The sequence below is a fragment of the Haplochromis burtoni genome, unplaced genomic scaffold (genome assembly GCF_018398535.1).
Source record: "Haplochromis burtoni strain Fernald_Lab_line unplaced genomic scaffold, NCSU_Asbu1 Contig_54, whole genome shotgun sequence".
Classification (NCBI taxonomy): domain Eukaryota; kingdom Metazoa; phylum Chordata; class Actinopteri; order Cichliformes; family Cichlidae; genus Haplochromis; species Haplochromis burtoni.
The window spans coordinates 79,443-93,467 of record NW_024582415.1 but is presented as its reverse complement, the minus strand read 5'-3'; the positions used below and the strand labels follow the sequence as shown (position 1 = coordinate 93,467).

At 38.8% G+C, this 14,025-nt stretch overlaps 1 protein-coding gene across 2 annotated transcripts in view; it reads right to left on the bottom strand.

Annotated features, from left to right (window-relative positions):
• Positions 1-14,025, bottom strand: part of gpat2 (glycerol-3-phosphate acyltransferase 2, mitochondrial) — a 44,991-nt gene that overhangs the window by 14,098 nt on the left and 16,868 nt on the right. The window contains exons 10-16 of one of the 2 annotated variants that reach the window (XM_005924334.3): positions 12,298-12,483; positions 10,950-11,048; positions 10,155-10,237; positions 5,293-5,423; positions 5,116-5,186; positions 4,696-4,856; positions 4,486-4,589 (exon numbers count right to left, since the gene is read on the bottom strand). In XM_005924334.3, the coding sequence (XP_005924396.1) occupies positions 4,486-4,589; positions 4,696-4,856; positions 5,116-5,186; positions 5,293-5,423; positions 10,155-10,237; positions 10,950-11,048; positions 12,298-12,483 (835 nt within the window). The remainder of the gene's footprint in view (positions 1-4,485; positions 4,590-4,695; positions 4,857-5,115; positions 5,187-5,292; positions 5,424-10,154; positions 10,238-10,949; positions 11,049-12,297; positions 12,484-14,025) is intronic. The other variant, XM_042220705.1, reaches the window with a different exon arrangement.

The following is a 14,025-nucleotide window of genomic DNA, read 5'->3' as shown; positions in this document are numbered from 1 at the left end:
ATGTAATTTTACTCTGGCTCTGCACACTTACAGCCATTTATTTTCTGCATCAAATTACTGCAGAACTGCGCTCATTCATGGAGCTTTTCACCTCGCTTCTTTACAACTTCCCATCGCATAAAGGTCGGCAAGTGTCATTGTAACCTCTTGATGACAGGGCACTGCCAGTGTATATTAATAAAATAAAAGAAGGATTTTATTTTGCTACTTGTTTAACTGACTAGTATTTCTGGTCCCAAGTAGTGAGCAGCAACACCTCAAGGGCACATGACTACTATGGACAAAAGCTCAGGCTTCAAACAGCTTTTTTCCTACTCTTGGCTCCGGATGAGGTTAATAAAAGTGGGCGTTTCTATTATGGTAATCTCGACCACCCTTTTAACTTATCTGTTTGCAAAGTGGTAAAACTGCTTGTTGCAGGCTAGGGAATAACCTGAGGGACCGCACCATGCCCAGCATAACATAAATCGTTATGAATCATGACAAGCTAATCCAGTAGAGTCCAAGAATAAAACTGTGAAGCAGGAAATGAGCATAACACAGCCACTTTAAACAAAAACCATTATGGAGGCGGGGGAGATTTGACTATTGCTAACCCCAAATGTGTGTTTATCACATCGCTCTTTCGATTTGCTACAACATCACAACAACGTACTGTATACAGGACCTGATGCAACTTATTTTTACCACTTGAGGTTAGCACCCATGTATGAATATACAACAAAGAGACTTTCAGCAGTACAAAGCCCCCTGCCCACTAGTTTCACTTCCTATACAACCAAAAGAGGTCATGCAGGAACAGTGAATCATGCTGGAGAAGTAGCTTCCTGTAGTTCAAACCATTATTTTTACCTCCACCAGGAATCCTAAAATGGGGCTACAGTTTCTATGGCTTCATTCCTGTCTGCCTGTCAGCATGAAAATAAGATTTCAGCAGATAGCTCTGGGCTTGAGGATCTGGTAAAGTATAGATTTACGGTTTAGGATTTCTGCCATTAGACGATTACCATATATTACTGTCATGTATTATCGCTCTGTTCCCAACCAAAACACCAAAGAAAAACACAAGACACTGGATAATTCTGTAAATTAAAACACCAGATATTCAGTGCCAATACTCTTTAGATTATTGCTTTCAGCAATATCTGTGGTACAGGTGTAGGTTGTTTTAAAAAAAAAATGTGGGGGAAAAAAATACAGCTGCGGATATTAAAACACAAAAATAAAGTGTAGGTCTGTGACAGAAGGCAAACTATGTCTTTTAAAGGAAATGAATGACTTGGACGCCCATCCATAATCAAACCTCCACACTTCTATTTCCTCCTGCTCGCATCCAGGCCATCTATTTCCTGAATGCATAATGGGAATGGAAATAAAATGTAAAGAGCACAAGCAGCATATGTGAACACCATATGTTGGTTATGATAGACTTTCAGTATGTGCCCATTATCATAATTTTACACAGGAGATAACACAATCAAATTTAAACCAGGGATTTCCGGTCTCTATCCAAAAGAGGAGGTTTTTAATGGTGCCACGTGTAATACAGTTTGATTCAATTACATGCATTCCATACAACTGTGACCCTAATGCACATCTTGCATTTGTAGTCTGATTTGCTGTCCATGTCTTGCTCATGGATGGTCACTGAAGCAACTGCCAACTGTCTACAAGACAGTTGATGTACAGTTTAGCTCTCAGGGCCTTATTTGTAGTGACTGAAATTGAAATGCAGCCACGGAAAGATCTAAATAAAACCTGTAAGAATTATCTGACAGGCTTCAGCCAACAAAAACTAAAATACTGCAACTCTAGTACTGTTGTTTTAAATTTGACATATACTATATACTACTACTTTGATATACTATCACTGGCCAGTCACATGAAAGCTCGATACATTTAGACACGCAGACATGATCAAGACAATCTGCTGAAGTTCAAACTGCATCAGAATGTGGAGGAAAGGTGATTTAAGTGGCTGTGTACATGGTACAGTTGGTGATGCAAGACAGACTGATAATTTCAGAAACTGCTGACCTACTGGGATTTTCCCACTCAACCATCTCTAGACTTTATAGAGAATGGTCAGAAAAAGAGAAAATATCCAGTGAGCTGCAATTCTCTGGGCAAAAATGCCTTGCTGATGTCAGAGGTCAGAAGAGGATGCCAGACTGACAGGAAGGCAACGATTACTTACATAACAGCTCGCTACAAATAGGGCATGCAGAAGAGCATCTCTGAATGTACAACATGTCATCCCTTTGTCACCACATGTACTCAGCTTCTGATGGCTCGTTCCAGCAGGATAATGAGCCATGTCACAAAACTCAAACCATCTCAAACTGTACTTTGAGATGGTTACTCAAATGGGCTCCACAGTCATCAGATCTGATTCTCTGTCAACAGTGTTGGGGAGTAACGGAATACATGTGCCGCCGTTACGTATTTAAACACACTAAATATGTGTAGCTGTATTCCGTTACAGTTACCGTTTAAAAAGGTGGTATTCAGAATACAGTTACTTTGTTGAAATAAATGGATTACACGCCGGTATTTTCCTGTTTCATATGTTAGGCTATGCCCTCTCTATTTTTGGCAATTCCATGCACATTAAGAGGCTCAAATGCCTGTGTCTCAATCTCATAATGACGTGAACAAATGTTTTTTAAATTATTTAATATGAAGGCAATAGGCAGAGTGTTATAGGTGTAGTCCTAAAGAATGTAGCCTCATGGGTAGTGTAGTCCGTGCTGCAGGGAGAATGGCCTGCCATACCCGTTATGTGTCTGTGAGCACCAGGGAGGGAGAAAAAGTAGAGTGGAAAAGTACGAGTTGTCACCGATCAGAAACGGGAGATGGAAGCATGTAAATATTATAATAACCACTTCAGCCAAGAAGAGTGCCTGACGAGCCCAGTTGTAAGTACGCTATTAAGACTCGACTGTACACTGTGTTCATGTTTTCCTCTGAAACAATAAGTTCCGTTGGAGCAGCCTTTCAACGCCTCTCTCTGTCTGTCGCTAGCAAAGTTGACCCAGACAACAAAGTAAAGCTAGTTTTTGGCTACGAGCCCGTATTAGCCAGAGGTCCCTTTACTACGGTTCAGAGCCGCGGACCTGTTTTATATACGCACGGAATAGTTTTGTATGCGAGATCGCTGCTAAAAGTGCAGCCTTACCAAATGTCAACCTACTGTTACTCATTTTATATTAAGATTTAAACATCTAGTTGGTATTGGTATGGCGAGTAGCCTTTAGTAATAGTAACAAACCACACAGCAATAGTACATTCACGTAGTTGTAAAAAAGCATGATAATATATTAAGCAATCCAAAGTATTCAGAATACGTCACTCTCATTGAGTAACGTAACAGAATACATTACAATATACATTTTGGGGCATATATTCTGTAATCTGTAGTGGATTACATTTTATAGTTAACTAAAACTAAACTAAAAACTAAAACTAGATGTAATAAAAATCTTAGTTAACTAAATTAAAATAAATACTCGACTTTTGAAAAAACAAAACAAAAAAACAAAGAATTCTGTGAACCTTTAAAACGAACTAAACTAGAGGAAATATCCTTTGATTAAGTGCTTGTTATTTTGGTAACACATTTTTATCAAAACTTGTCTGATGAGGCTTTGATGGACATATTTATTGAATCATTTGGACATCTACAAGACCGTGAGTCGATGCTTTAAAAAGTTCTTTGTTTTTGCAGTAATACCTGTACTAATTTTCTTAAATCTTGCATCTGACATATGCCCTCTATACAACAATAATTAATAAAGACTAAAACTAAAGCTGAAAGTAATAAAACAACTAAAGTGAAACTTCACAGTTTCAAAAAACTACTAAAATGAGCCTACCTGCTCTGGAAAGTAACTGAAACTAAACTGAATTAAAGGTAAAAAGTCAAAACAAAATAAAAATTGAACACTAATAACAACTTAAAAACTATACTATCTCTGTGCTTTATCATCCAATAGAGCAACTTTAGGATGTGGTGAAACAGCAAATTCACATCATAAATGTGCAGCCGATATACCTGACGCAACTATTCCCAGCGCACCCCCACTATACGTTTAGGTTCGAGTTCAAGCATTATATACGAATCTCCACATACTCCTAAAGCTGGAAGCGATGGACATTAAAGAAATGTAAACTTAAAATGAAACAGTTTAATTCCACTGCTGACACTTGCTAGTTTAAAAAAAACTCTTTCTGTGTGCACACTCCCTGACACTGCTAAAAACTTGCTACCCCCTAAATGTCACGCATAATAAATTCTTAAAATTAAAATGTTTTCTCTAGAACTGATTTTCCAAGCTGACATGCCAACAGAGTAACTGCCAAGGCCTCCTACGAAAAATACGGTGCCTGCCAGAACACATGGTGATGGTGACAAGATGATAGATAAATAAACGTCCACGAAAATTATGTTACCTACATAAAACGCATGCCTTCAAAGTCACTCACCCCCAACAGCCTCCGAAATAAAGGCGTGTGTGACCGTCTTTGCCATGTAGGAGAGGTGAAGTGTGGCAGCAAGAGAAGGACAGGGCACAATCAATGGGTCTTTCCTAGAATTGGAGAGGTGTGTACCAAAAGGAAAAATAATAAAAGGTAGAATGTATTATTGATGAGCAACAGCTCATCAGCATTTTTCTTTTATGACAGGAAACTGACTTGGATGGAGCAGCAGCTATGATGAGGTGAGGGGCGAGCAGAGACAGGGAGTAGTGGACAACCTCTGTCAAACTTCCCCCAAAGCCGACGTCTTTGTTCCTGAACAAAAGTTCCTCTGTGAGCCAAGCCACATCACGACACAGAACAGATGTACTTACACCCTGCAGAGGAGAGAAGAAGGAAAAATCTAATTCCAAAATCAGACATGAACATTAACCATCTGCTGACATTAGTTAGAGACTGGTGGGTATGACTCAGAAAATCACTGTCACACTCTACTACACTTGCACGAAAAAAACCAATTCTGTTTATGAGCCGCTTGGAGTGTTGATGGATCCTTAGAGGGGTAGCAGCAGATTTTAACACTCACAGCAGCAAGAGGAAACTTGTTTGCATCTACACAGGGGCTGACAAACGAACCTTGCGATGTTTGTACAGCAGAAGACTGGACATAAGACTGGTGGGCATCACAGCCATGCAGGAAGTTGCAGCTAGACGCACACATACACACAAACACACACACAGATTATGCAGCACAATTTGCATACCATTATAGACTCATTTACTATTCAGCAAGGAAGATAATCCTGTACTTACAGAAGATGAGGTGGAGGATGATGGCAATGCTGAGGTTTCTCTCCGACCGACTTGGCTCTTGAAGTTCAGATGCATAATAAGAAGACGGCAGGAGCCACGACACTCTCCTCTGCCCGAATGCACTGCCAGCGCTTCAAAGAAAAAAAGGGGGAGTGAAAAGAGAAGAATACCAGCATAAATTTAGATTTTCATTTATTTATCTTATATAGAAGAGATGATGCCATAGAAAGAGAGACAGAAGGATGTGGCGCTCAAAGTGTTCTATGTAAAGAGAGCTGGTCTCTTGTCCCCGATGGCAAAGAGACAAATAACAACTGGAATGGAAAAACTGATGAGCAAAACAGCTTGTTGTGCTGACACAGTAGATGTTCACACCAGTTTCAACAGTTTGGTGGTACATCGTACTTTAGTTTTCCACACTGTATCTTTAACTGAATTAAAAGGGATGTTGTTGTAACTTCGTGCAATCGTAGCAGAAGTATAATCTGCATGGAAAGAGAAGAGAAACTTTGGAAACACTTTTTCCGATGTGTTTCCGATCCACTGAAATTAATGCTAAGGATCCCAATTCACATATTTATTTCATCATGTTACATCCCCCAACTTCTCCCTACTAACCCTTTGTTTTGTACTAATAGTAACAGTAAAAATGAGTCCAGAGAATCCATGGACGACAGGGTAGTCTCATATTAAACATCACATCCTTTTTCCAGGCCAGATCTGCAAGCCTCAACCTCATCCGACGAGAGAGACACCCAGGTAGTTACATGGGTCTCTTTCATATACTGCTAGAATAGGAAAGGCTTATCTTTTAAGGCTTCAAATGGAATCATAATTGTCCCAACTTGCAGTGACTGATTAGGAGTTTTATTATTGATCCACATGCTCAATATCCCAGCAGGCAAGTCCTTGCAGCAAGATGTAGAGCATGCTTAAAAATTACTTTATACTACTGGACATGGGGGGCAGCTCCACAAACAATGAAAATAAGATCTTACAGAAGACTGACATTTAGCATAATACTTGGACAAGGCTGGATTCCCTCAGGAATAATGTACAGCCTGTGTAAAATCTTGAATTGCCTCTCCCAAGCAGAGTTAAAGACCAGGACACTGGAGAGCTGCACAGGCCATAGAGGCCACTCCAGGCCTCCGGCTCTATATTAACCAGGTCAGATTCCAATCTGCCTTTTACTTTGTCAGCATTATCTACATGGAGGCTCAAGAGGATCTTATAAAGCCTCTTGGTAAAATATTTAAGTTGTATATTATATGGGAGAAATGGTGAGACCTCCAGTGAAATTTATAATGCCTACTTATCAAAGGTACTTTAACTGGCTGTAACAAAGCCTTTTCAGCTTTGGGGAAAATAAAGTACAACTTTACTTTTCTTATTTTGATGAAGATTAGGCAGCCTAGTAAGTATAAATGAGCTCACAGACATTACTAAAGGTCTAAGTATATAAATTTTTACCACATGTGACTGCAGTGGGGTATTTATAATTATCTAGTATATTTCTTTTTCTTTAACATTTTTTAGAGGTATTACATTATAGAACTGGAAACATTATTTATTTAATTTATAGCTAAAAAAATGAAACTATTGTAAAGTGAAGAAAAAAAATCTCTTAGATTAGGTCTACAGAATAGCTATAAAGCTTTCAGACGCTTTGAAACCAAAACCCGACATGTGTTTGTAAAGATCAATCATATTTTAAGCAATCTGCATTGACAGCAAATAAAACAAATATAACAGACTAATGGCTTAACAAATAAAATAGTAAAAAGTAAAACAAATTGAACACTTTCAGTTTAATTTTGATTCAAATCTATCTGCAGATCAAATGCACTGGTAAACCAGGAGGGTTGGTGGTGAAAGTAAACAAATCTGCCCACGAACTGTTACATGTTCTAAATAAACATGAGACATTTACGCGTGTACACCCATGCAAACCACCGCTCTCGAGAGGACAAATCGGCGCTGTCGTTTTTTTTGTCAAAGCCACATGGAGTCACTGGGGACGGGCAAAAGTGCTGCATGCTGTTCTGCAGCAGCCTTTCACGATTTGCTCTTTGTATTCCATATAAGAGCCATCTCACATTAAAACATGGGGTTGCTTTTATTGTGAAGCAGGCTCTGCACTTAGTATGCGATAGTTTATCTAGCGTACAAAATGAGATGATGGCCATTCCTGGCCTTTTTTCTAGCCATCCATCCATCCGTTATTTGTTGCTTATCCAATTCAGGATCCCAGGGGGGCTGGAGTCTATCCCAGCTGTCACTGGTCCAGAGTCGGGGGTAGCCCCTGGTCAGGTCGCCAGTCCATCACAGGGCCAACATGGAGACAGATAATCACACACTGTCGCATTCATGGCAAGTACTGACCCAACAGATATCAGGTGACCTTACGTGCATGGACTGTGAGAGGAAACCGGAGAACCCAGAGAGAACTCATGGAGACACAGTGAGAACATGTGTCTGCATGTAAACACAGCTAAATTCAAACCCAGGATCCTCTTGCTGTGAAATGACAGTGCTAACCACTCCACAAAAAACAACTATGTTAATTACTATAATTTATAATCAATATACTTAATGTTGTAAATGGAAAAATATTGAGAGACGCCATAAACAGCAGCACTAGCTGTTCCTTTCTATTTGTGCTCAATGAGTCTTTGGAGGTGTATTAAACCACAACTGCAATTATCACAGCAAACAAAGCACTCATTAAACAAGGAATGAAACTGAAATGATTATAACTTTAAAGAGTAATAACATAGTCTCTGAACTAAAAAGATCCTGTATTGGCCGTCAGCGATTTGAATGTGTTGAAGTGAAGTGGACTCATTGTCCGGGGAGTTGTGTAAGACATCATGTGAATCAGTCTTGATATTATTTGCTCCAGTTGAAAAAAAATTTCAACAGCCTTATCTAATTATATTGAATAATTTCATTACATAATTATATTACATAATAATAATTTCACTTACCCAAAAAATAGATAAATAAATGCATCACAAATTCAAGCTAACTCTAAAAGTGTTCAGTAAGAGTTCAGTGGATCACTTCACACTACATTTGTGCCTATAACGAGCAATAATGTTTTTCAGCTGTTTATCTGATGCTGTGTTAAAAGTGGTGTAGCATTGATGCATTCTGGTTCTATATTATTTTTAAGAGAAGATATCAAAACATTTTAGACAGAAATTGTTCATTTCAACTAAGAAAAGTTACAAAGTGTGTGCACTTTTGTAAACAGTGTCAGTCATATAGTCACTTATCCATCTCACCATCCATTATAAATCACAGGTTACTGTAATGTGTGAAATATAGAAATAAAGTTCTACATTTTATTGTCATCGGTTGGCTGTAGTGCCCAAAATAATGAGAATTAAAATCCACTGAGAAGTCAATGAGGCAAACAGTCACAATTACCTATTTTCAGTAGACTGGACATGCGATCTCACCTGTATCCAGACAGCTTACACCAAGCTTCCAAAAAACAACAACTGTGTTTTAGAAGCTAACAAGCTAATGTTAGGCTTGGCATTCCCTCTGATAAACAGTTTAAATTCTGACATAACATGAAAGTTTATTTACTAAGTGTCTGAGTCTAACAATTTTAGATCTACTACAATGAAAGTTTTTCTAATGCCAGCTAGCAGCCGCTAACAGAGGCTAACACCAACTAACAGCAGCAAAAACAACACAGTTTACTAACAGAAAAGTTCAGGATATCCTGACCAACTCACCTCGCTATCATTGTCATTGGACAGGCATGAGCTTCACTGACTCATTTACTTGTTTCATTGAATTCAGTTCATTCATTGACATCTAGAGATGAAATTTTAAACACTGGAGATTCTCTTTTTTTTCTTCAGTTTTTCCATGTAGCTCATAATAAGGTTTAAAGATACAAAGGTTTATCATGCTGCCCAGAATCTGTTGATGATAGAATCCCTATATACAAGTACATATGTCATATCTGTGAAGGCACCCTTAATGCTTGATGATATACTGCAAACCATTAAAAAAAATTAAGTACACTGTCAAAACAAAACTGCTGAGCAGTTTATATCCTGTCTTGCACAAGATCAGGAAAACATTTTGTTTGTTTTAGAGTTGTCTGTCTCTTCAGCTCTTACATATTGTAGTTAAAGGGTGAGCCAATGCTCCTTCCCAAATGTGGTTGCATTCAAATCAAAACATGCAAATACATACACTAAAATGTCTAAGCTTCAGTATCTGATACAGTGTGTTTGTAGCATTCTGAATTAAATATATGTAACGGTTAAATGATATGCAAATGCTCTAAAGCTGAAACCTCAGCAGCTAGGGAAAAACAGAGTGCAGCAGAAGCACTGAGCAGCGCCCAAGCATGTTTATGATGTAGGCGCAGAGAGTTGAAGTTGCTCACATGCAGATGACAATCCAATCTAACTACCCATCTCTACTCCTCTCTTTTTCTATCGCTTGCCATCTCTTTGACTCTGGCTGTTTTTTCCTCCATCCCTCTCATAAGAATTAAATGTATGATGGGAGAAGCCACTCTGCTCGTCAGAAGCCAAGCAGAGATTGAGCCAAATGTTATTTTCTTTCCGTTATCTTTTTTTCCACTGGCAGACTGTGTAATGTTGATGGTAATTGGACCGAGGCTAAGAGGATGAAAACTCTCATCAGTGCTTGCATCATATCTGTGCCAGATTTAAGGTTTAGAGAAAAGTTCTTCAAAGTTTAGGAGAAAACAACTTTTCAATTTCACAGATGCAGATAAAACACAATGCAGTTCCACTGTGGTTTGTTCATATGCAGTATTAATGTTCACTCACACATACAGACATGTATGCAGAAGCTTTGATTACCGGTTGTTGAGGATAACAGGAAGCAACAGGTCCTGTAGAGGGAGCCATTCATCTACTCTGCACCTGCCTGATTCGCACATCTCCTACACACAAACACACAGGATCGTTTACACACGCATGCACATGCAAAGAGCTTTAAATTTGCATCTTTAAATTACTTAAAACTAATGCTCTTGTTAACTGGGTTCATAAAACTGCACAAAGTCTCCATTAGTAACTCCATTTCCAGTTTATTAGGTATATCTAGCTAAAACTAATATATAGTGATACAGTGTATCCTGCAAATTTCCTACTGAAAAGCTATAATGCCAACCAAAGAGGCATTTAACTTATTATCTTTCTTGTGGTGTGCTGAATTACACTCACTCTCTCTACTCTCAACGTGCAGAAAACAGAGGGCATAAATGTAGAAATTGATTTATTATTTACTTAATATAATATGCTATAAATGAGATTTTACAGCTCAAAGGAAATTTTAACTAAGACTAATTTAAAATGAAATAATTTCAAAACTCATTTGTGAAGCTAATTTAATTATTACAATGTGAAAAGTGTGATTTATGACAAAGCTTTCTGTTTACTGGCACAAGAGTGTATAAATAAATGATCCCACAAAGCGTCACGAGACAATATTCTCAGCTCTTTTCAACAAAAACATGTCTGCCTTTCTTTCTTTCCACTAGGACAACATGACTGTTTGTTTAACCACTGTTAAAACGCTCAGAACTCATGCTCAAAGTAAACACCAGTACGGCTGAATGGGGTTTTTAATGACATGGGCTTCCTGCTGCGTACCTTGACAGAAAAGGGCTGGGCGAGGTGAATCCTCACACTTCCTTCTGGCCTCCAACAGAAAAGGCACCACAACCACTGGAAGATAGATCTCAACCCAACCTATGAAGATATGTAAAATACACACACACAGATATATATCTTGACATATTTACATTTAGGAGGACATGTGAACAGCAATACCACTAATGAGCAGGATCTATAACGAGTACTAAGATAAACAGCCGCCCTCATAGTGTGCTTAGGAGTACAGGAACTGTGCGTACAGCACTGTGTGTCTACAGTGTGTGAATGACAGAGCAGAAATGATGGGGGCAAGGACCTTATTATTGCAATTAACCAAAAGCAACACCCACTCTCCGGTATCATCTCAAAGTGCAGATAACAAAGGGCGTTATTAATGGAGACTAATAATCATCACAGCTGCCTTGAAAAAAATAAAATGCAAACCTCAACTCATCGACCAAAGCTGCCCAGTGAGAAATTAGAGAGCAAAGTTGTGAAAGCTCTCGAAGTTGGAGAGTCATCACTGACAACTTTGGGTTTTTTCTCGAGACCACAAGTTTCATTCTGTGAACACCTCTTTAGACAAAAATCAGAGAAACTTGTGCCGTCAACACACAACACAGATATCCTGATCACAGGACTGTAACTACAAAATCTTATTTTTAATGGACTCAATATTCTTTGTCTTTCTTCTGTTTAAGTAGACAATTCTCTTTTCCTATTTTTCAAACTACAGCTATTTTGGGGGTTCTTGAACAGAACGTTTAGGCTGTATTTGCTTACATTTGAGTGAACTTGCCCGTGTCTGCTTATTATCTATTAGCAGTTCCTGTTTTCAAAGTAAACATACATACAGCTATGCTTGGATGTAATAACTGAACCAAGTTAAAACTGTACAAAATAAAGTGAATTTTAGGTAAATTCATACAGTCATCACACTATTAAAGCATTATTTTTTTCTCCGATGTAGTGACACTGTATCTGTGTGTGAAAGGTCTTTGTGTTCACATTCACTCAGTTGTATCTTAAAAAGTGTTTGCATGTTGATTGCCTCCATGAGCTGTATGTCAAAGTAACTGCTGTCGCTCCAACTGTTTGTCGTGTTGATAAGTGAGCCAAAAAAATGGCACAGACTGCAATAACTAATTTCCTGTTGTTTTTATAACACTGGCAAGCACCTGTTCCTTTCACCATATGCAGTATTTCTGCCTCATGTTCTTTCCCCTTTTTGCAGTTTGAAAACACAGCACTAAAGCAAACCTGTTCACTTGTTCCTGAGGACAGAACAGTTACAGATGGATCCTATTAAGTGTGTGCGTGCGCTTGCAAGTGTTTGTTTACACACATCCACCTGAATGTAGGTCTTGGGTACACAATCGTACGAGATGCCCACGGGGACCAGACTGACGTCGGGGACAGATCCCTCTTTGATGAGCTGCCTGATGCGAGCCAGCCACTGGCCACCCAGGCCAGACCTCTCTGACACACCAATACTTATTGCCTGGCCCTCATGTAGCAGCTCACGTACCAGCTGAGGAGAGAAAGATGGCAAAGACAGAGGTGTGAAAAATCCTGGGAGTCAGAGAACAATTAACATAAACGCCTACAATGCATTTTGAAAAGACACATAAGCAATAATGCAAACCAGAAGATGGAGGAAACATTAAAAAAAAGTCCAGAGGCAGAATGTGGAGGAAAGTCAAGTCAAAATGCAGGAAGCAGGCAGGATAAAGAGCAGAGATAAAGCGGGACTGTGGGGGACACTTAATGACATTCAGAGATACTTCCCTCACCCCAAATCCTGTTTCCCCCTTACAGACAACAGAAATTCAATTACCATTGAACAGCAGCTAAACAGGCCTACACTCAATAAACAATAAAGGTCTATTAACACTGAAATACAAGCAATAAACAAGCCTGCCTTCTCACGCAAAACAAATATGCTTTCTCACTTGAAGCGCAACTGAAAACAAACAAAGTAATAAAACATCTCACAGCATCAATTCATAAACAGGCTGTTTATGTTTCACTTTAGCTATAGTCTCTGTATACCGACGTCAGACTGAGCTGTTTTATTGAACTGTATAACACAATATTGATCTTAGTAAAGACAGTAGCGCCTTTAAACGAAATGTGGCTTTAGGTAAACTGATACAGATCACAAAGCGGCTGGCTCCTTAGATATAAACAGATATTAAGAATAAATAGATGCTGATGATTACTGGTAAAAAAATAAAATAACTGAGGCACTTAGACAGGCACTTGAGGAAACCATAAAAGATGCAAGATGTGGGAGAAAACAATACACACCACGAATATCTCCCAGATAACCGACCTGTCAAGCTCCTGATTTAAACTACCAATGCTCTTCATATTTCCCCACCCTCGTTCTTATGGCTTTGTCACTCTAGCCAACTTCCAGAGCTGCAATATCTTTAGCAAAGACTGAAGCTACTTTGTAATTCTGAGAATGAATGGAAAGTAGGATGAGATGGTAGGGTGGCAGGCTGCATTCTGATTGGGGAGCTGACTGTGATAACAATCCGCCATGTAGTGCAATGAAAAGTCCCTGCGTGTCTGTGAGTATGAATTTAAATGAATGCACATACACTAAGCAGCAAAATTACAAAGATGGGAATTTTTGTTTACCTTCTAATTTTATATAATTACCTGCTGTCTAGGATTTATTTTTCATCAAAATGCATTAGCAACATGATTTCGAATTCAGGGCTCAGTGTGCCATTTTAACTTTCACATACAGCGCTAATGAGGAATTTGTACCAGGAGAACTTTTTTATGACTTGTGGCACAGAAGAATTTGTGCCTCTAACCTCAATTAGTTGTTGCCCATAAAATTGGACATTTGCATATTGTGACCCAAGTGGTAAACTGTCCTGATGCTGGTGTGCTGCAGAAGTCACCTAAACAGAATCTGTTTAAATTCACACTGACTGGTCACTTTATTAGGTATAACTGTTCAACTGCTTTTTAATGCAATTATCTATATCAACCAGTCGCATGCTAGCAAATCAATGCATTTAGGCATGTAGACATAGCCGAGATGATCCTGGCC